This window comes from Chrysoperla carnea, chromosome 1 (genome assembly GCF_905475395.1).
Source record: "Chrysoperla carnea chromosome 1, inChrCarn1.1, whole genome shotgun sequence".
Taxonomy (NCBI): Eukaryota; Metazoa; Arthropoda; class Insecta; order Neuroptera; family Chrysopidae; genus Chrysoperla; species Chrysoperla carnea.
The window spans coordinates 99,355,280-99,379,041 of record NC_058337.1 but is presented as its reverse complement, the minus strand read 5'-3'; the positions used below and the strand labels follow the sequence as shown (position 1 = coordinate 99,379,041).

General features: G+C 30.1%; 2 protein-coding genes across 2 annotated transcripts; both read right to left on the bottom strand.

Moving 5' to 3' along the window:
* Positions 1 to 330: 330 nt before the first annotated feature.
* LOC123296935 (myosin-VIIa-like) lies at positions 331 to 16,093 on the bottom strand. The gene is made up of 11 exons (XM_044878654.1): positions 15,978 to 16,093; positions 12,938 to 13,198; positions 12,115 to 12,299; positions 11,153 to 11,570; positions 9,647 to 10,436; positions 8,405 to 8,646; positions 7,239 to 7,958; positions 6,050 to 6,406; positions 3,412 to 5,965; positions 1,707 to 2,200; positions 331 to 527 (listed from the first exon to the last, which is right to left on the bottom strand). Exons 1-11 carry the CDS (start codon positions 16,005 to 16,007, stop codon positions 339 to 341), a joined length of 6,240 nt encoding a protein of 2,079 aa, XP_044734589.1. The 5' UTR covers positions 16,008 to 16,093; the 3' UTR covers positions 331 to 338.
* Positions 16,094 to 17,637: 1,544 nt separating this feature from the next.
* LOC123292636 (sodium channel protein Nach-like) lies at positions 17,638 to 21,723 on the bottom strand. The gene is made up of 7 exons (XM_044873353.1): positions 21,530 to 21,723; positions 20,751 to 21,020; positions 19,788 to 19,899; positions 19,444 to 19,720; positions 18,599 to 18,652; positions 18,104 to 18,313; positions 17,638 to 17,777 (listed from the first exon to the last, which is right to left on the bottom strand). Exons 1-7 carry the CDS (start codon positions 21,721 to 21,723, stop codon positions 17,638 to 17,640), a joined length of 1,257 nt encoding a protein of 418 aa, XP_044729288.1.
* Between the last annotated feature and the right edge of the window lie 2,039 nt (positions 21,724 to 23,762).

Below are 23,762 nucleotides of genomic sequence, written 5' to 3'. Positions count from 1 at the left end.
CAATTTGGAGGGAACTTCTAGGGAAAAACCATTATTTCGATGTTTTTCAGACTTTGCACACTTATTCAAAGTTTATTACTTTAGGAAATATTATTAATAACCGCATAGCTTTGCTCACTTCCACAGCCTCTCTCAATTGATTTAGAAAATTGAAACTAAATATGTTTGCAGCTTTAGTTGGTGTCAATGAAGATCTTTTTGAAAGCGTCAAATTCCCAGCTCTCCTTCTCTATTTTACATTTGTCAAGAAATGGGTACGGTAGGTAAATATATTAAATTAAAAACAAAGAAAATATCTTTATTATAAAATAAAGTACAAACCGAAATTTGTTTAAGAATTACATCCCTTCTTTTCTCTGCTGGAAAAATGCTATGTAGGACGAAATTAAATCATCCATTTTGTATCCCAAAGATGTTTCACATAAAAACTTTGTACCACGCATGAAGTTACCGATTGTCATAAGGAAAAATGTATTTCCTGAAGACCAATTCGATAGCAACGAATATGAGTATGTTATTAAAATATCCTAGAATAGAGATACGAAAATTAAATCAATTTATTTGGTTAAAAGTAAGATTTATTTATTAATTACCAGTGCCACTCTTAAGTGGCCGTTGATTTTAGCTGTTTAACGTAGTTAAATTTTAAGATTTGTTATTGAAAATGCCAAAAATATTGTTCTATAGCATGCATTTTAGTACAGATAAGGAGTTTCAAAGTTCCACTATTTAAAACTTGCTGGTATTCTCAAAAAATGTGGAAAAGTACTACATTTGCTTGCTTTTTTCATGAATAAAATTATTGAAATTTATGGCTTAAAGATATAATTTCAAAAATAAATAGCGAAAAACACTCTGCACAAAATCCATGTGAAAATTCTACAGACATGAGTCGCGTTTGCTTCTCAAGCAGAACGACAAAAATTATTTTGGTTATTTTGTTTTGGTTTTTCACTTCTTAAATCAAACAAACTAGGTATATACTTTTACAGGCATCGAAGGTGATTTTTTAAACAATTTACTCCCTAAAATTTCCCAAGCGGAATGGACAATCAAAAATCCTTGAAAATAATTATCGGTTCATATTTAGGGGAAATGAAGTTTTCAGTTTTATATACAGGGGCATCTTTGTAGGAAATTCTTGTTCTTTGAAGCAAAGTTATGTAAGAAAATTTTTATCCAGAAAATTTTCAATTTAACAAATCCCCTTTTTTTTTATAACCTCATCCACTTTGATCTTTTATTGCAATTTTCCTTGCATTTGGGTACTAGTAGTTTCATGCAGATTCTGTCAAAATGATTTCTAACTTTTCTCCAGAAGCATTGCAACAAATTATGTCAGCATTCAACTATTCAATTATGTAATTACAATTCGCTAAAAATTATTTTATAAATAACTTGTGCCCGGACTTTCGAGCTTTGTGAAAGAGAAACCCCCGCTACCGAAAATTTTCTTACATAAGAAGTCATCCAATAGAGCTTAACGACTACAAAAACAAAGTCTCAACAGTTAAACTGGGATATAATCACCTTAAAATTTATTAGGTCTGACTTGTTGTCTATACTTTCTTTTTAGTTTTGTAATAAAATTAAATGTTATGGAATGACAGGCTCCAAACAAAATGTAGTGGCTTTTTCAAGTGACTAATCAGAAGTTTTTACATATCTAATGATTTGTAAAGCATGCTTTTTTGTAATAGATTTACCTTAGAGGTTGGATGTATAATACTGACACCACTTTTGTTGATACCAATAATGATGACTTCTGGATAATTCGTATCTGTTGTTTGTTTCACTTCAAAAAATGCACTTCCAAATGTTGGCCATTGTGAAATATATTTTAAAAACTCTTCTTTCGCATCTTCATTAGACATATTTTTATATTGGCTATTATTTTTATAATAATCACTTATAGCTTTTTTCCAATCAGATGTGCTCTGCATTTTAATCATATCCATGGGTATAAGTTCCTTAATCATTTGTGGAATTTGTGAAAGATAGCTTGCATCGTTGCCAAATTGACTTCTATATAATAAAGCACCCAATAAAACAGCTTCTTTCTTGGTACATTTGTGATAACCTCGAATATATTTGGGCATTTCTTGTGGAAAATGGAATATCATGTCAGCATTCCTATCCCGTCCAGGATACGTGTTTACCCATAATTTTCTTAGGAAAAATATTTGATACTGCCATTGAACTAGATAAAAAAATTAACATATACTCGTCGAAAGTATTAAAGGAAAATTTTAAAATCAAAAAATTAAACCAAAATTTTAAATAGCTGTATCTCTAGAAAAAATAATCGCGTTTGGAACTTCGATAGCTCATGTAAAGACTTGTACTTTCTAGTTTTTAAAACTGTTGTTCAAGAATTTTTATCATCCCTTCGTACTGAAGAGCATTTTTTATCTGGCCGTCATTTTGCAAAAAAAAACTGGAACCTGAAATCTCATGAAGGTTTTTTTCAGTTGTTAATATTCCTAAAAGCTTTGCAAAATCGCAGGTTTCTACGACTTTTTTTCTTGATGGCCAGAACTACAAAAAAAAATTAGGAGACAAATTTCAATGCAGTAATTGTTTCAAAAAATAGCTGCATTTTGCTAACCTTCATATATAATTTAGGAATAAAATTTTTAACCCTTCCAGCTCTCAGTAGAAAGAGGCAAAAGATGATAAAAAATTTTGAGCACTAGTTTTCAAATATTTTCATATGAGCTATTGAGGTTCCAAACTTGATGTTTTCTCGCAGAGATACAGTTGTTGGTCGGTCAGTTGTTGGTAAAATTGATCAATCTGTAAATTTCTTCAACGAAGCATTTTTAGAAAGAAAGATCTTACAAACGCGTGCTCGTTTCTTATTTTAGTTAATACATCGTGAACTATATTTGTTCTCCAGACTACATTTGCCCAGAGCATAATGAATTAATTGCAATTGCAATGAATGGCAGAAATAAACAGTAGACGTCTATGATTAAATTTGTTGGCAAGCAAATTACTAGGATGCAAATGAAGGCTTTTTGGAGGAAGCCTCATATCTAGAAACACAAAAACTCCGCTCCTATTATATTGCTATGTCTTGACGAACATTACTATGCACTGACATCACTAAATTTGCACGTTTAGCCAAGAAAGAATTAATAATCACGAAGTCAAAACTATTTTACGGTACAACTATGAGCTCATTAAGCATAACTAGAAAAAATGACATGGAAGATTCGCCATTTCTGGCTTATGCCTTCAGTTTTCGAAATAAAACTATACCTAATATGCATTCCTGATTTGCGCGATACAATTTGAATCACAGGAGAGGATGAAATAATAACTCATTATCACTTAAATAATTCGTTTTGAAATTGTCTAGGAATAAGATACAAATATACTATGAAGTTTTCTGAATAATATACTTACCACCACGATTAGGCATAGATTCTCGCATCCACTCAGTTAATTGATGAATGTAATCAAAAAAGAAAAAGTTTTCTGGCACTGAAAATACTTTATCAGCAATTTTAACCATTAAACTAAATCCTTCAGAATATTTTAACCCAAGCCGATTAGAAATACTTGTACATAATTCATTAGCTTTAAGAGATGAATCAACTTCAAACGCCTCATCTGTATCATCTGGAAAGTAAACTTTATGGAATATTTGTTTACTGTCATTTTGAATTGCTTCTACTTCCACAATATAGGGGGGATATTTCCTTTGCCCATTACGTAGAGTTTTCTTTAAACGTATCAAGCATTGTGCAGCATATCGATGAGTGCGTGTACGTAAAAATTCATTTAATTCTTTCATCAACGCTTGACTACATGCAAACAAACCAGTAGCAAGCCACATCAATTGCCAGCCACGTTCTTCACTTAAACCGATTTTGTTGTTTGTAAGTTGTTTCATAATTTGACAGTAAATTTCATCTCGTAAAATGTCGTGTTTTAAAGCACCACCAAAAATTTTGTTGGTTATTTCTGTAATATTTTTACCATGACCACTGGGTATGTCACCCATGTACTTCAATATTGCATTGTATGCTAAACACGCCTCAACACTTAAACTTTCATCTTTTTGTAATTTTTGTAATAATGGTAATTTTAAAGGTAGTCGTGAATGACGCCATAATTCCTCAATATTTGATTTCTTAATCGATGACAATGATTGTCGTCGAACTGAATTTATATTGATCGGTTCTCTAAAATGTTCAACAGCATATTTTTCAAGTGTGTGATATTTTTGTATTCGTTGCATTACACTTATTCGTCGTGCTGATTGATAATTTGGATCAAATGTGTTTTCTTTTTTAAATAACATTAAAATATCTGATGGTGGCTGAGATAAAGTTGGTAAAATGTATATAACATCAGTTGGAAAATCACCTAATTTGCCGTTACATTCTCCGTAGCCCCATGTTGATTTCATTAACATTTCTCCATTAATATTATCTTCTAAACATATTAAGTCGCCTTTTTTTAATGTTAGGAACGAACCAACGTCCCCAGGATGTCGATAATCTTGAGAAGCAACAACAAATTTTGATAATTTTTTCAATCCATCAATGAAAAAATCGATTAATTTACTTAGATCCTCAGCATCTGGTGAATGAAAGACATATTCCTCTTTATCAATGGTCGTTATTATAAAACTATGTACAGTTGAGTTTTGATTCAAGACATATTTCACTTGAGCAATTTCAACAAATGATAATTCCAATAAAATGTGTTCCTGATCATCAATGAAATAAACTCCTGTCCAATTAACTCCGATTACAATCTCATTCTTACTCAATTCTGGCCCTGATATTTTTAAACTTTCATAATATCGAGAGAATAACAACGGCCATGTTAGTTTTGCAAACATAACAACATTTTGCTTTACTTCAAGTTCAGTACGTTTTTCTTGATCACTAAAACAACTTATGTAAGCACTTACAATTTTCTTCTCCCATTTACCAACACTCTGTGATCCCGATTGTAAGCAATATGTTGGTAAATAGTTTGGAGCGGCTTGATGTAAAAGTTTTGAATCCATTTTGTTCCAATCAATGTAATATTGTTGAGCTGCAATTAATGCAATATCCCCATCAGTTTTACATCGATATTCACCGAACTTCATACCACGAATTACTTGATGATATATTAAATTCGTTGCAACTGAATCCAAAGATGGATCATACCATGGTGCGAATATTTCTTTTCGTAGATACAATCGCCATGGTGCAACACGTTCTTGAGTGCCTTGTTCTTTTGCATATTGTTCACATTGGGAAATGGCATCCATGATATGATCCCGACTACTTCCAAGTGATAAAACTTTATCAAAAATTGTGATAAAAATTGAAAAACCAAATTTATCACGTAGCTCAATATTTTCAGCTAATTGTTTAACTAATTCTTCTGAAGTTGTTGCAGAATCAGCTAAAACATTACGTTTGGAATCATCCATGAAGTAAACAGACAACATTATTGGTTTTTTCGATTTAGTCGCTTGCAATTCAATCCAACTGGGCGGTTGAGTACGTGCTCCATTTATAAATGTACGATTTAATCGTTTCTCACAGTACGGCGCATAACCAGGTGGCCCTTGCCTAATGAATTCTCGTAGATAATTAACGAATAGCGGTGATGGTGGAAAACAGCCAAGGCATAGTGATAGAAGAATCCAGCCACGTGCATGAGATGAATTAGTGGGATTATTTGTTAATTGCTTACAAATTTGACAATAAATTTCATCGCGTAATTCTGGTTTCAGGATACCATGCCCAATAATGAAATGAAGTTTTTCTAAATTTGTAGTTCGTCTTGAGTGTAACCAATTATTATAATTTTGGAAAATATGTTCTTCCTCCAAAAGGCCTAAGCGAACTATATTATTTAATTTATCCTTATGTTTTAATGTTAAATTTATAATTTTTTGCCGATCTGCGTGACCATTGCCATCTCGCAGCAATTGCTGGCGGAGACCTTCCTAAAAAGACATTGAATATTTTTAGTATTTTACTTTACTTTCGACTGCTCACAATATACTTAAGATATTACTAAGAAAACTTACTTTGTACTCTTTCGTATTGGCAAAATTTTTGTTAAGTGTACCCAACAATTGTGTCATTACTGGTACGTTATCTTCTGTTTCCGTAGAATATCTTGGTTCTGGTAAATCACCCATAAATCTCAAAATTGTAATCCATAAAGCTTGTGCACTTAATATATCAGTATCATCTGGTAAATCTAATAATGACGTTTTTAATGTTCGCTTTGAGTATTGATGGTTTAAATTATTTGCAAAATACGTTGCTGCAAATTTACGGAAATTAAAATCGGATAAATCTTCTTCAATAATTTGATTTTGTGGCATTTGAATAGGTATTTCTTTTGGATTCCTAGGAATTTGATTAGTAATATCTTCATCCTAAAATAATATTATTATATATAAAATGTAATTATTTAAATAGTTAACGTATCATCATTTTTTAGATTTTGCGAAATGACCAATTCTAGAGTACTACTCATTTTAATTCAGCTGGAAAAATGGAATATTAGTCTAGGCTATCAAGCCACAATTAAGGAATGGTCGTCATAGTTGAACGGTAGAGGGAGAGCTTATTCCAACATTTTTGCAATTCTACCTTTAACCTGATAAGGTACTTTTTTCATTAATCTATCCATGAAACTAACAATTTTTGGTATGACAATTTTTGTTTCGTTATTAGAATAATATCAAATGTATTTGCTACAAATTAGAGGTTATAATAATTTAAAAATTTCCATTTTTTTCTCATTTTAGACAGTTTATAAAGGTTTCCCCAACCGCTATATATCAACTATATCGACTATTTCTTGATCGAAACAGCGTTGACTTACACTTTTACATATTGAAGTAATGAGGAAATTTTTATTAGAGCTAAAATAAGTGTGTTTTCGAAACACAAAACTGTAATCTTTGACCTAAGTCACTCCTTTTCGACCATCGAATCGATATGGAAATTTTTGCCTCGACTCTTGTTTCCACTGTGTCTTTGCCCTTATAACGTGATGTACCACACTAAAAAGGGTGGTGTTCCCGCCTATATTGAAATCCAGCTCTCCCATGCGGTCTAACTAATATTCAGTTTCCATTAAGTCTAAGGTGGACTATCAGAATGAAACCCTCAGTTTGTTTATCGTCTAATAACTTTTCTTCTTATAACAAATGGTTTATCCCGAGCGACTTTGCAATGTATATTTTAAATTTTTATACTTACATTCCTAATATTTTCCATTGATATTGGACTCGACGATTCATTTCTAAAAACATTTTCAAAAATATCATCCACATATGCATCAACATCCTTATTATCAATTTTTGCACTTTCGTTCTCCATTGCTGTCTTCTTTAATCGTTCCTTATCCTTGGCACTTTTACTACACTTACGAATTAAATAGCCGCGACATCTTGCCTGAACTTTAATAATACTATTTCTAATTTTTTGAAATTCATGAGAACATTGCCGTGAACGGATTACAGCTTGTAATCGATAATATCCCCGTTTAATAATAAGATATTTTTGTCGATAGCCACGTGCTCGGAAATGTTTTTGTATAGTAATGGTGGCTTCCCGCAATTGTAAATATCGTTTTCGTTGAATCCACATTCTAATATTTTTTTGTATTAGTAAAATATATCTCGATAATATTTTTGAACGTTCTTTTTCTAATAAATCATCATGAAATGTTTTTAAGAAAATTTTGGTATTTCCAAATTGATAATCTGAATCATTTGGTAACACATTTGAACAAATCTTTTCAGCTGCGCTACGACAATCAGTTTTGTGAGCTGGTGGAATTCCATGTGCCAAATAACGAAAACGATCCACAAAATCATTATAGTCATATCGAATTGGGTAACCCGCACTACGTATTCTTGCGGTTTCCATCATTCCAGAGTATCTTAATTGCCGACAGCATAATGTTTTATCGAATTCCTAAAAATATATTTATCAGTCATTTAATTCTTATACCTTATATATGAAATATAACAGAGTATAGTGTAGTTCAAAGTTTGTATCGCTTAGAAATATTGGCAAAAGGTGTTCGTAAAATCATCTAATTAGTCCATTGCCAGTAAATATGGTGGGAGCGCAAATAAATACATTTGAATAATAAGATGTAATGTAATCTATTATTAAATGCGTTTCCACCATTTATTTCATGGGTTTTAATTTTTTAGTGCGTAATCCTCAAAAACATTTTATAGTGTATCTAAACCATCTACGCATCTACTTGAACACACACACACAAAATTTCATCAACATCGGTCCATCCGTTTAGGTGAAGTTCAATTACAAACACACGCGAAGAAGAACTTAATCGACTAATCCTAATTTCAATATAGAAGGTACACTAGCCAGTGTAAAAAATTTAATCTTACCATTGGCTTTTTATGTTCGTTAGGCTTTATACATCTTATGAAGAATGGATGACATGCGCCTAAAGTTTTCATTAGATTATCTACCGACGTACGGAATTGGTAAGATAATGTTGTTAATCCAGATCGCTGATTAATATCACTGTTAGATTCTTTAAATAAATTTTGTAAAAATTGATTATCACACTGCTGAATTAATTGCTTTAAATCGTAATGAAATGTATCACGATTCTTTTCCAAAAATCCTAAAATAAAATGATAAGAATGTAAATATCTCAAATTGTTTGTAATATCAATATTTGGTTTGGTAATAAGTACTCAATTTAAAATTAATCATTTGAATACCAGTCCCGGGCTAAGACTGGCTTCAAAGTTTATATTATAATTTACAGATGTACTAGCCCTTATTACCCGTTTTACTGTATTAACAACGAAAAACTACTTTATAAGGATTTAACCAACTGCAATCCATGAAGTTTTAACTATAACTTTTTGGAAACTTAAGTTTTTCAGATTTTTTATGTAAAAAACTTTAATTAGATATGACTTAGATTTCCCATTTCTCATAAAACAGAAAGTAACGAATTGTATAAAATTAATTTATCTGCTTATACTAAATTTGAATGCAAAATCACCCAACATTGAGTATTCATTCCCCCTAATTCCGATGAATCGAACTTCTTTATTAGGACCCAACAATCATCTATGCACTTGGGTATGAATTATGACCTTCTCATTTTATAGTCGCAATATTTGTTATACTTTTTCCGAACCGTGAGTTCTTCATTATCACCTCGGAAATTTATGTTTTTAAAAATATTTATAAAATTGCTACCTATATACATCCTTATTTATATTATAAATGCGAAAGTGAGTTTGATTGTTTGTTTGTTTGTTTGTTTATTTATTTATTTGTTACGCTTTCGCGCAAAAACTACTGAATGGATTTGAAATAATCCTTAAACTTTATAATAATATAGCTCATACATCAGAATAACACACAGACCATTGGTTATTAAGGTAGCAGTTACCCGTCTGCTTCGCTGGACGTTTTCGAAAACTTCTAAATGAATTTGAATGAACCTTTACAATAATATAGCTCATACATCATAACGAAACATCTAATGGCTATAATGTATAAAGATACTGACAGTTACCCAAACGCTTCGCCGGATAATTTCTATTTTAAAAGCAAAGACAAGTCTTGAAATATATATATTTTATCCTGAAATAATTAATACATACCTTGCACATCGTATTGAACAATTCCTGCAAAATGTTCAATTCCAAAACTTGGATTCAAATCTGATTTTGGTTTAATATAATTGTTTTTATTCTTATGGTGGTCATGAAACTTGGCTAACATTGTTAAATCAGTACCCTTTGGAAATTTGGATTCCTCATCAATTAATGACATAATATTCATGGGTTTCTGTCCAATTAAATCTAGTATTTGTTGATTATCAATAAAATCGATATGTTGCCATTGAATACCTTCTTCTATATACTCATTTTGCTCCATTTTAAAGATGTGTTGCACAAAAAATTGTTGTAAATTTTCGTTTGCATAATTTATACATAATTGTTCAAAACTATTTGTCTTGAAATGCTCAAAGCCAAATATATCTAATATACCAATTGAATTTTTTATCAAAGTTTTTGGACGAATTGTGGCCGTATTAATTTTTTCAACAATAAATATAAATAATCGTCCATAAATCCCTTTTACAAATGCATCTCTTGCCTGCTGGGCATTTTCTTGAGTCATTGATGTAATGATTTTTTCAGTATTTGTATGTATTGTTTTCGAAGTTAATGCTTCACTTAATTTTGATTTTGTTGTACCCAGAAAGTTTGCAATGCGTGTTAAATTAGTGGAATCGTTTATTTCAGCTACATCCATGTTTGAAACAACACTTGATTGATATTTTAAATTACCTAAATGTAAAATTGTTGCAAGTAGTTTGAAAATATCCCAAATTTCGGTATCAGAGAAGTTTAACACTTTCATAGCGCCTTTTATAGTTTGTAATTCCTGTATATAAAAAAAATCTATATTAATAAAAATACTTCGAAACTCGAGATTTCGCACAAAAAATTCCCCTTTTGAACATATTTTCATAGAACACTCTCGAAAAAAAGCGTCAAGATTCTGTGAAAAAGGAACTTTTGTCATAAAACCAAACAATGTGGGTGTTATAAATTTCGTATTCGCTCCGTGCATGAGTTTTATTTCAGGAAGTTACCATAGTAATGACAAACTACTTTATCCATATAATACAATTATATGGATGGAAATATAAGTCTATGGATTGTATACATGTTTTGCATTGAAATTTTAATACCATTATCTAACAAATTAAATAAGTAATTATGTTAATATTTAAAAAGTATTATTTATGGAAATTTGGGCGAGAAAAAAGATATATTTGCGCCTTTTATATGATTCATTATTGACTTTCTGTATTAAGTGCAAAACATACTTTTTGTTTTTCACCTCAAATTAAGTTGCGCTTGATGCACGTTCCTGCATTTCCACGCCCTGGTTACGGCCCTGTGTGAAAGAGAAACATGTAGGATTTTCTAGTTTTTATGTTTCATAAAAATATCGATAAACTTTTAAAGGCTATGTGAGGCATCAATACAATAATTTTTAGATAAAAAATGTCGATCCCAGAATGTTTTGTTTTGGAGATGTAAGATGATTTAATAAAACTATCACACTTTGATTTATAAATATGTAAAATTCACCTGATTTTCATTTCGTCCATCACAATCAAATGTTTGCCCACCGTTTAAATATTTATATTGTGTTACATTTGTTAATTCTAACTTCTTTTTTTCATCTTTTGTTAAACCATTGATTAAATCATAAAATATATGATAATTACGTTCGCCAATATTTTGATAAACAATGCGACTCTTTTCCAAAAGATACTGCTCAATTTGTGCGCCTTCAATGTATCCAGAAGCATTAAAATTGATATCAATATATTTGCCAAAACGTGATGAATTATCATTGCGTACAGTTTTTGCATTACCAAATGCTTCTAAAATTGGATTCGCTTCTAATATTTGCTGTTCAATCCATGAATGCTTACCACCAATTGCAGCTAAATATTGTAGTATTAATTTTGTACTCTCTGTTTTGCCCGCACCACTCTCACCGCTAAGTAAATATATAATAGCTTTAAAAAAGGTTTTTTTTTTTTTAAATTTTATTTCGAAGCTTGATTGATAAATCATATAGCGTTGGGTGTAGAGAAATGAAAAATCCGGGATATGAAATGATGCAATAATTAATTTTGACACGGTAAAAGTCAACATGAAAAGAAATCGCAAAAAATACCTTCGACTATAAAACCCCGGAATTAAAGGGGGTTGATTGGAGATGCCAAAACTCACTCTCCATTTGCTGTACGACGCACAAATCAAATATTTTATTTAAAAAGAATTGATTAAAGAGAATTGAAAAAATTGAGTATGGAACGCTTAACTTACGCTTGGTCAGTTTATAGCGAATTTCCGAACAAAATGGAACGCTTAACTCACGCTTGGTCAGTTTAGCTAAATGGAGCTATTGCTTTTGTACTGATGATGGAATTTTGGAAAGTAAAACAAAGTACAAAATTTTGAATTTTTTCAAAATAAAAAATGTTTTTGTATTTTGTGATCATTTTAAATTTTTAAGTTTTATTTTTAAAACTTTTTACCTTATCACAATGCATTGATCTTCACCATCATTTTTCATCGCTCTATAACTACTATCACCCACAGCAAATATATGCGGCGATAGTTCGTTAATTTTTCGATTTTGATACAATTCAATTTCATGGTTCGTATAAATCGGTAAAATTTCGTATGGATTAATGGCAACCAACATACTTCCACAATATGTCTATAAAATAATGAAATAAAACCATTTATAAAACCATCGTTAGAACTTAAATTAAACAACTTATAATTTTATAACTCTATATTTTTTGTAAATTTAGCCAACTTTGGATTCACACCCTGTTTTTATTACCTACTAATATCGGTCTTGGCACACCTTTGACTATTGACTTTCCTTTTGTAAGTAAAGAAGAATATGATTGGGTCATTTAGATTTCAGTATTAAAACTGCAGTAAAAAATTAATAGCTATGTGTTATTGCAAAGCGTAATTATATATGTTTGTTATATAAGGCGTTCCGGGACTCGGAATGAAGCGTATTCTTTGAACAATTTTAAGTCGAAAGTGTCTTATTTACTTTTTTCTAAAACCCAATATATAAGGAGCTATGTGCACTATTATGCCCCCATAGAAAATAGTCAAGATTTTATTCGAAACTTTGTCATCGAATAGATATCTCAAAAATAAAAAGTCTAAAACTTTTCAAAGGTTTTTATGAACTTTTTTAGTTATTTATGAATTAGGACTCTGGCCTGAAATCTTCATGCTACATGAATGATATCTATAGCTTGTATATAGTATATGTTTCTATTTACTAAATTATAAATTTTTTCTCTTTTAAAAATTTAAAAAAGTACGTACGTATATCAATTTTTGATTGTAACGTAAATTTAAATTACGTAATATGGCATATTCTTGTAAATCACCTAGGGTGATCATATCTTCAACACCCCTAACAGATGTTACGTGCATCGTGCGTAATATTTGTTGTAAAGGTACCCAAGCACGATTCCGATTATCGTCTTCAACATGTACACGATTTTTATCCAAACCAATTATCTTACATCCACTTGGTATGTCATTTTCATTATTTGCAACAACTTTCACCCATATATAATCACCCTGTATAACAATTAAATTAAATGATTGAGTAGCTATGTTGTTAAATTGAAAAGTTATTACCAATATTTTTTATGGATAAGGTACCTATTTTAAAGATAATGTTTAATGTTTGATAAGAATTTTTTACCTACGTAATTAAACCCAATTACTAAAATCAAAATTGCTTTCTTAGATACTGTATCTTTTTGTAGGTATTTATGAATTTGATTTGTTTATAATAATATTAAAAATATGGATAAATGCATTACGTATATTTGTTTGTTTTTCCATCTTTCACCTTTAAAGGAACTATAATCGGATTTATCCGATTATACTAAGGGCCCCCGCAGACTGCAGATTTTTTATCGGCCGATAGTTTGGTCGGCTTCTTAATCAGTATGGAGAGGAATGCATATGCGCACACTACAGCGATTCAGTATCGGCCGATAAAAAAGTTTGATGGGCTACCCGATTACATTCAAACAAATCTATCGGCCGACTGTTTAATCAGTATTGGCGGATACACGCCTGCGCATACATGACGATTGTTTAGTCGGCCGATAGCTCAGTTCGCTCTGTGATTTGGCTCTTCCACAGGTATAGAAAGTCTTAAATTTGTATCCTCCTTCGCTATTGCTGGTCCAATTAGCTTGAAAAGTTCATTGAAGCTGGTAATGCTCATTCAATAATAGGCGGAAATTTTTTTCGGGTAATCAAGTAATTTGGAATGCATAGTGTAAAATTTTTCACTAACTAATCTATCACTGAGAATGGGATGCACCCGATACTCTCGGAATCTCTTGTTGATTTTCCTCCTCCGGAGTATGATGAGACCAATAATTTTCCTGGACAATATTTTCATTGTGCGACCGCTTCAACAGTCAGTTACAAACTAGTTCAAGAATAGTCGGCCGGCTGTTGGATAGTCTGCGCCCTGTTCACCAACCAAACGGTTTAGTTGGCTCGGTGTGCGCACTTTCAGCCCAACCCGACTAAACTATCGGCCGATAAAAAGACTGCAGTCTGCGGGGGCCCTAAGTCGCTTCCCGCTGTCTGTACCTAACGTGTTCCTATTTATGCTTAGGTTTTTAAAAGTACACGGATTTTGTTATGCGGTATTTCTAATAGATAGAGTGATTCAAGAGAAAGTTTTTTTTTTTATAAATACATGCATAATAATACAAAACTTAAAAAGTTGTACATTTATTAAGTTCAAATATTGACAAAATATACAACCAGCTTCAAGGATTGTTTTTATCCATTTTTAACTTTCAGGGGGTGGAAAGGTGGAGCGAGAAAGTGGGGGTGAATAATCGAATATTTTCAAATATACCCAAGTGGGGTATCAAATAAAAGAGCATGACGTGTTGCAATACAAAGCTGTAACCCCTACGTAAGGGGATATGGGGGGGGGGGGGGGAGGATGTTGGATGTTTAAATGAGGATGTTGCCCAGCAAAGCGGGTAGTTCACAGCTGGTATATTAGACTGATAAACCATGGGTCGAAAATGAAAGGTATTTGAGGTTGCGCAGTTTTTAAATTTGTCAAATATAAATTTGTTTTTAATGTTAATTTTTTTGTTTTTTCGAAGAAAAAAACAGTATTTTTGATAATTTTCAAAAATATCACATTTTGCGTGCCTAACCCAGAAGAAACTTCTTCAACTCATAATCTTTCCAAAAATGTATAAACAAAAAATCAACGAAAATGTCACAAAATTATAAAAATTTATATTTACTTTAACAGAAAAAAATTCGAAAAATATCAATCAGTTCGGATGATTAATGATTGTCAATCTTGAGCTACAGATAACTAGTTTTAGTAACGATTGACTATAAAGTAAGCGATATTAAGAATAATTGTTGACCATTTATTTTGATATACTCTGCATACAATTTTCGTTTCGGTTTATAATAAATTAACAAATTAAAATTAAAATGTGTTATTCTAGTTTTTTAGAAACAATTTTTTTTTCAAAAAGTCAGTCTCTGACTTTGCTTATGATTTTTGAAATGTACTTATTATGCTTTGATACAAATTTTGAGATACACAAATTTTATCAAAAACTGAAATAAGAAACGGCATGAAGGCCCGGCATCCATGCTTGGATCAATATTATTGAAGCTTGGCTCGATGTTAATTCAAGAATCAGTCTTCGACTCTGAGGTTCGCCTAATGCTTTACAATCCCCTCCTAGGACTAAACACATATAGTATGGTTGTTAAAAAATATTACTGAATTGGAGTAAGCGTGTTTACTTAATTATTGATGTTTTTATAAAAAGTAAATATTTCTTGAATCGAGGTTCCCAACACTTCAGTCAAGAAAATAAGTATTTGATTTACTAATTTTGTTGAACCAATAAAATATCTACTTGCAGTCATGTTAAGAATATATTCTCTGTAACATTTCTTTTTTTCTCAAACGAAAACAGTCAACTAACTTTCGTTTTTTACCCTCTACACTAATTACGTGCACAAAATTTCAAAATTCAAGTACATAACAATTGCATGTATCCGCTTATAAATATAGGTAATCACTTTTTAATGATAATAGATAAATAAGATTATTTTAATCCACCTGTCTTAACAATATTATAAGACAAAAATATAACAATTAATATAAACAAAGAATATAATATTTAACAATTATATTCAACAATACACAACACTAAAATTAATTTATATGAACAATTAGAAACAAATACAACTAATCTATTGATGAATTTAAAAATTACACTGAAAAGCAATTAAAATATAGAATCAATTTATTAATCAAATTTTTATTAATTTCACGTACCACAACAAAAACGTTATTATTATTGCTCATTTTTTGTAGATATTGATTTTGAAATATTTTATCTAATTAAATATCACTTTGAAATTATACCGCTTTCATTTCATTTTAATATATATTTTATGTAATTTTGGAACTACTAATAAATTAATCTATATTGTAAATCATAGAAAAACTAATATTTAATAATAAAATATATGAAAATATTTAATTAACGAAAAGAAATTATCAATTTATCAAGTATAATTTTATTTTATCATTTCTTATCTAAACATAGATGTACCTATATTATTTTATTAGGCAGAACGTACACTTGGCATTTTTTACCTGTAATAGGTACTTGAAGATGTATAGTACTTATTATTTTTGTAGTTAGTCCTTAAACAAAAATGTTTCTTATTATACTGACGATCCGAATCAAATAGTAAGTAAATTTATTAAACCTAAAAAATTTCATTCGGTTTTTACAATTACATTCAGAATAATGCATAGGTGTAATAAATAAATAGTTAAATACTAAACAACAACATACAAAATTCTGTCTAAAACAACTAATAAATTCTTAAAGAAAGAAAGAAAGAAAAAACAGATAAAATAAATATATAAAATTACTAAATTTATTCCATAAAATGAAAAATCGAATTAGGGATTTCAGTTAGAGGGGGATTTTAATTTTTTCCAATATAAATGCTTTCAAAGGCCAAAAATTTTAACTTTTTAGAATGTGGTATGCCACATATATAATTTGTTTGATAATCCAAGTATATAATCATACTAAATTTGGGTCATACTTTTCAAATTTGTGATCAAAATTAATCTAGCTTTAATAGGTTTTTAGAATTTGGAGTTCTGATCCCGGAATAAAGCACACAAGTGATAGCAAGTGAAAAACTCACATATCAGCTTAAAAAAATGACCCAAAAATTAGAGGGTTTCAAAAAAAATTTCAATAAGATCGAATCAACTTTGCCTATATTATCACAAAAGTCGTTTTTTTTTAACTTTATGACGTCATCAGAATTCACAAATTTAATTTGGCTCTATCACACCCAAATTTTATCAAATATTGATAAATCAAGTATGTAATCCTACTAAATTTGGGTCATTCTTTTCAAATTTATGATCAAAATTACCCTGGCTCTAATAGGTTTTTTTGAATGTGGAGATTTGGTCCCGGAATTAAGCACATTAGTGATAGCTAGCGAAAAACTGACATAACAGCTGAAAAGAATGAGCCAAAATTACTGGGCTTTAAAAAAAATTCCAATAAAATCTGATCAAATTTGCCTGTTTTATCATAAAAGTCGAATTTTTTAATTTAGGGTCATCAGAATCCAAAAAATTCAATTTTGTTCTATCACAACCTAATTTTATCCAATTTTGGACAAACTAAGTATGTATTTCTACTAAATTTGGGTCATATTTTTCAAATTTGTGATCAAAATTAACCTAGCTGTAATAGGTTTCAAAAATGTGGAGTCCTGGTCCCGAAATTAAGCACATAAGTGATAGCTACCGAAAAATTGACATCACAGCTGAAAAGAACGAAAAAAATAAGTGAAAATAGGGCGAAAATCGAAATTTATTTGAAAATTTCATTGAAGAAAGTACAATGTGTGCAATAATTTACTTATTGATTTAGTCGATATTTATATGCATATTTTTATTTTTTTGGAATTGTTTTATTCTCATTTCGATAATCTATAATAAACCGATACAAACGTATAGTTAAAAAGTAAAAAATTTCAGCGAAACTTAATACGCTACAACCCAAAAACAATCCAGCCATTCCGCCAACATATACTGAAAAAAAGAAGAAAATTAAGCATATTAAGAGGCTCATTATACGTTGTAGACTTGTGACGATTCCTGTTGCAACCGGTACGTCAATAAACGGACGTCATACGTTGCAAGTAGGACGTCAATATAATATTAAAATCGAGAATAACTTCTTTTTTTTTTTAATATATTATATAATACAAAAAAAAGTGACAAATTGTTCTAAAATTTATTTTCTACCACTTTGAAGAATTAATTTATCCAAAATTAATTCAATTAATAGAAATGTTTCAAATAACAAATGGACGGAAACAGGGAAACTACAGGACATCAAATATAGATTAATTTACCAAGTACATCGATAAAGGCAAATAACACATCACGTTTTAAACGCATTCGTGGATATTCTTTTAAACCCCATTGTAAATTTGATCCCAAAAACCATTCTCGTGTTTCCATAAATTCAACAACATAAGAGACTTCATCGCAATTTTGTAAACATTGGCATAGATCTTGTGAGTCTCCCAGTGCATTTTCATTATGAAGTGTTATAAGCATATCTAAAAAAGATACATTTGGAATTTTAGACAACAAGCCAATGCTAAAATTGGGATAGAATGCCCACCAGGAGCCATGTTGAAAAAGATGCTCAATTATCAAAATAATGAAAATATTGTCAATAAAATAATAATTTTTAACATTTTAGCCGTGGTTTTACAGAAATCTTCGAGTTTCGATAAAAAATTAAAAATCCAATATTAAACTTTACGAACCGACTCTTAATAAAGTAAATAATTTGATTTATTTAATTGTACAAGACAAAAATCGACATTAATATAACTTACCAGCATAATTCGATAAACAACGTAATCCTTTTACGTCACATATTCTTTCTCCAGCTAAAATTTTAAAAGAACCAATTACCCGATTTTCGAGTCGATTTCCCACAAAGAAAAATTCTACACTACGAGGGTATTTCGTAAATAAAATATGCTGTGAGATGCTACAAAAAGTTTTGGAGGATAATGTCCATTCCAATGAAGTTATTCATTCGCTTCATCGTTTTCGATCATCTTGAATTAACCGTTGAGAAAAGACATTTTTTCAATGTTTCGTTAATAACTCGCCTTTAGTGCATTTTAAGCAAAATAGAGTTCTAATTTTAAAAGGCCTTAAATTCAAAGTATGTAGTAATATACAGAATTAAAATTTGGAAAAAAGAGAAAAAAATACAAGCTAGATATCTTAGTGCTTTCACCTCAAGTAATAACTATTAACTTTAATTCCTTTTTTGCAAAAAATTGATAAATAAAGTTAATATAATGGAGCCAGGAAAAATATGTAAGCCCCTATATTTCAGATATATTTGCTGGTTTAAAAATACACATTTTTTTAATGTGTAGGAGAGACTCCAAATACTTATATCTGATGTATACATAGATTCCAAAAACGCAAAAAGATTCTGTAATTTATTTTCTTCTACACGACTCACATATATCTTTAAAATAGCCGAAAAATATTCGCATCGTCTCTCCAGTGAGCAGCTATTTTTGCCTGAAGTGCACTTAAAACGAGTTATTGCAGAAAAAACGGTACTTTTTTTTTCGATTTTTTCAAGAGGGCGAAAAATATGACACGTCAAAAACTTCCAATTTCAAGCTCTTTTTAATACCATTTTGTTGAACTATACCTCGTGGTCTGTAGAAATAAGGAATACATCCGCATAATTTTAAACATAATTGAATTCGGCATTCAATTCGGCACAAAGTGTAACTATAAACTGGACTATGTGCTAAATTTGATTCATATGAAAATCGACATTTTCTTTGTTGTATACTTAAATTTCCAGCAGCGTAGCTTGTAAATAAAGTCAGTGCAGATAAATATACTTGCAAAAAGAAACCATTTTCAGAAAATATGTTTGCACTAGTAATATCAACTGTTTCTTCAGGGCCATGAATGTAAATCTGCAATAAAGTATTAATTCGTTAACAATTTAAAATATTGAGACTAATTATACTTTAAGTAATTTACAGAAAAACCTGTAGACATGTTTACAACGTTTGTAAATACTTCACCATCTAACGGATGAACATAAAATGTTTCATTTACAGGAACTACGCTCCATTGATTTGAGTTCCAGTAGCTATAAATGTTTCAGCACTTATATACGCCCATCATACAGTAAAAAATATTAACTCGAAAACGCCAGGATTCCCAGCCAAGTGTAAAAGAAACAACAGTATATTATAATATTTTAATTACACTACATGAGGAAAGGTTGAAATTCCTGCATGGTAATCGGAACTAGACACAAAAATAGACCCGGAAAAATAGACCGAAAATTTTATAGGCTCGGAGTATTGTTGTAATTACGAGTTGGTTGTATTGAGTTTGTCGACTATATAGGAGTTGGTTGGGTTCTGAAGTTTTTGAAGATCCGAACCGGATCAATTTTTTCCGGTTTTTTTTCCTAAATCCATGCAATACCTATACATACTACTTGTATGCCTGTCCTGGAATTTTGTAATCAATATTTCACGCACTTCCATTGAAGCTATCGGATTGAAATTTGGCACACACAATTGGTTCTAGTGGCAATTGCACATTTATAAAATTACGTCCTGATTTTCCATCGCTTCCACCATATTTGATGCACTTATGTATATTTTTTAGTTTTAAATTAAAAATTGAAATATAAAATACTTTTTAGGGACAAGTCTTTATTGTACTAAAAAGTAAAAAATAATTTTTCTTATAAATCACTCATACATGATTACTTTTTACTATTAGTAAAAGCTAGCGACGCTCTGAATCATCCTTAATATTTTTAATAGAGCGCATCCAGCTTTTACAAATAATATTGTATAAGTGACTCATAAGAAAAATTACCAAATTTTCATAAAATCAATTCCCTTGATTCCATCCACGGAGTGGAAAATGTGCAATATGCCTCACAACTATAGCTTGTTCTATAAATAAATAAATGTAACTTACGACATAGTCGAATATTTAGCTAATTTCGAATTAAAACTATAGCAGACACCCATTTCAGTAATAATTTTCTCTAGAAAATATTCAACACCACTTGTACCTGAATTTGTTACAGATGGCTCAAAAATAAAAGCATATTCCATCAGAATTTTTATATAATCTGAACTATCAATTTCATCAAATTCAGGTAAATCTTTGAATGTGCTATAATTGGCCAAAGCTAAGGCATTTATAAATTCCATTGCTTTCTCATTGTCAGTAAATTTAAACTGCCTGAAAAGGGAAGTATTAAAAATAACACACGTAACTCCATACTTCCACATGGATTCGTCCTACATGCTCCTTTTATTTAAAAGAAGTCCTCGATAAAACAAATTTCTAATAATAATGAATGATATAAATATTATCAAAGATAATAAATAAAAACTCTAGGTTATTTCGAATTAAATTTCGATTTTTCCCCAATTTCCTGACCTGCACCAAATTTGCAACGTATAAACAAGTCAAGTTACGCAGTTATGTTCTGAGTTGCTAAGGTGCTTCGTCTTACGAGTTGACATCAGTATTTTTTTAATATAGCTTTGAAAATTCCTGCTCTTGAGATTGAAAGGAAATCTTGCCCACGGCATCTCAAATTTTCTCCCTCACCTCAAAAAGTTTGCAAAATGTGCACTACTCTATAGTTTGTAGCATCATTAACAAATGTTTATTTTTAGTTATAGTAAATTGGTTTTGCATTAACGCTTCTAGAAATTCATTTGTAAAACACTAAAAATATTTACCCAATATCCTCATTTAACTTTTTCTCATTAATTTTATAACCCGGACATATTGTTGCAGCAGGAAAAGAGGTATTCCAACTAAATTTATCACGTTCCATTGAAATAACAATTGGATTATCTTGATAACGTTGCCATGTATCTAAACTTAACGTTATTGACCCAAATAAAGCAAAAATAACAAAGAAAAGCCACATTACTCTAAAAAAACATTTGCATTTTTTTTAAATAATTTCTCAAACAAATTTCGGTGTTTAGTTACATTTCAGCTGGATGTCGTTTTCGTTTAGTTAAGTGATTTAAACCATGTATTGAACTAGTATCAAATATAAACAGTGCAAATTTTTTTATACCGCCATAAATAGTTTGTAATTCCTCTGGTTTTTTATTTTTTTGAGCACTAAACTTTGAAAACAAGTTTTTTTTCTTTGGTTTAAGTAAGTTATCATCAATTTTGATTATTTTTGTTGTATCTAATTTTAATTTAGGTAATTTTGATTGAATTTCCTTGTTGTAAGAAATTGTTTCAAAATTTCTAAATTGTGGTGTGTATTTATTGGTATACATTTTTGATTCATATGATTGTTTCTACGCTTTTCTCAGAGCATTTATGTAGCAGCATTAGTTCATTTATTTATCATTTTGTATATGGTCATTATTTCATTTATGTCGCTTATTATTCATGCACCTAAGTTTTAGGAACAGCTTACAATAAAAAGCATCTTAATTAATTAAAAATTAAAATAATGGTGTTAATAATTTTATTAAACAACATATTCAAAGATGAACATTTAACAAAGGGCGAAGAATACCCTAAGCGAAATAAGTAAAAACTACTTTAAAAACAAGTGAACACAAATAATTGACTGAGTTAATTGTTGAAATACTCTATACAGAAAATGTTTAATATCAGTGCTTGCATTATTTTTGATAGATTAGATGAGTTTGAAAAACCAACACAATTACGGCGGCCTTTCGGCCGCCATTTATTCAGAAATTATTCAAATTTCAGAAATTTTCGAAATTTTCCATATTTTTTGGCGTTTTTTGAGATTGGTTCATAAGACCATCAAGCCAAGGTACCTACAAATTTTCAATTGCCTATCTTTTTTAGTTTTGGCGAAAATGGACACCAAACTTTGTGCTAAGCAAGGTCAAAGTTATTTTAATGGTGACCTTGAAAAATCGAATTTTCAAATGAGTAGGTATCCCAATTTTTATTTTATTTTCCATATTTTTTGGCGTTTTTTGAGATTGGTTCATAAGACCATCAAGCCAAGGTACCTACAAATTTTCAATTGCCTATCTTTTTTAGTTTTGGCGAAAATGGACACCAAACTTTGTGCTAAGCAAGGTCAAAGTTATTTTAATGGTGACCTTGAAAAATCGAATTTTCAAATGAGTAGGTATCCCAATTTTTATTGTGGGTTTTGAAAGAGCAGAATATTTGACGTCCAAATATGACTTTGACCATGTCTTTCAAGGTCATTCCAATGTCAAAGACCTTATTTCATGGGAAACTCTAAGACAAGAGGGGCAATTCTGACCAATAAAGGCAAGGAGTTAAATCATGGCCAAATTAACTTGAGGTTCCAGTACTTTTTGGATATCCTGTATACAAAAGAATGGCAGAAATTATAATTTTGAAAGTATAGGAAACACAAACGTTTGTTGAAAGCTCATAATCTAATTTTCGCGTGGAAATACTACGCTAAATACACTAACTTCTCGGATTAAGTGAACAAGTATTTGTGCGTCATTCAAATTCACGACAAATTTTCCGTGCCTCACATAATTAAAGGTAAATTATTGAATAGTTTTTTTTTTTTTGCTTTGATGTAAAAAATTGTCAACTTCAAAGAGTATAAAAATTTTCGTAAAACGTGTTGGCTATCATTTATGACTAGTTAGTCATAACACTAGTTTTCGTATCGAACCCCATATTTTATGGTACAATCGAGAACCTATTGTATTCTATTATATTTTTAATCCTATTCAATTCCAAATAATTGTTAAAATTATTTTTTCGAAAAACTTCATAAGTTTGTTTAAATATTTATACAATTTTGATATTATTGTCGTTTATAACAAAAAAAATAATTAAGATTGATATCAAATAAAAATTATAATATATTGATAATAAATTAGTAACACTCATACAAAATTTTTCTATACAAGTTACGTTCTTATTAATATTTAATCAGTTAATTACAATGAAAATTGTCCGTCTAATTTT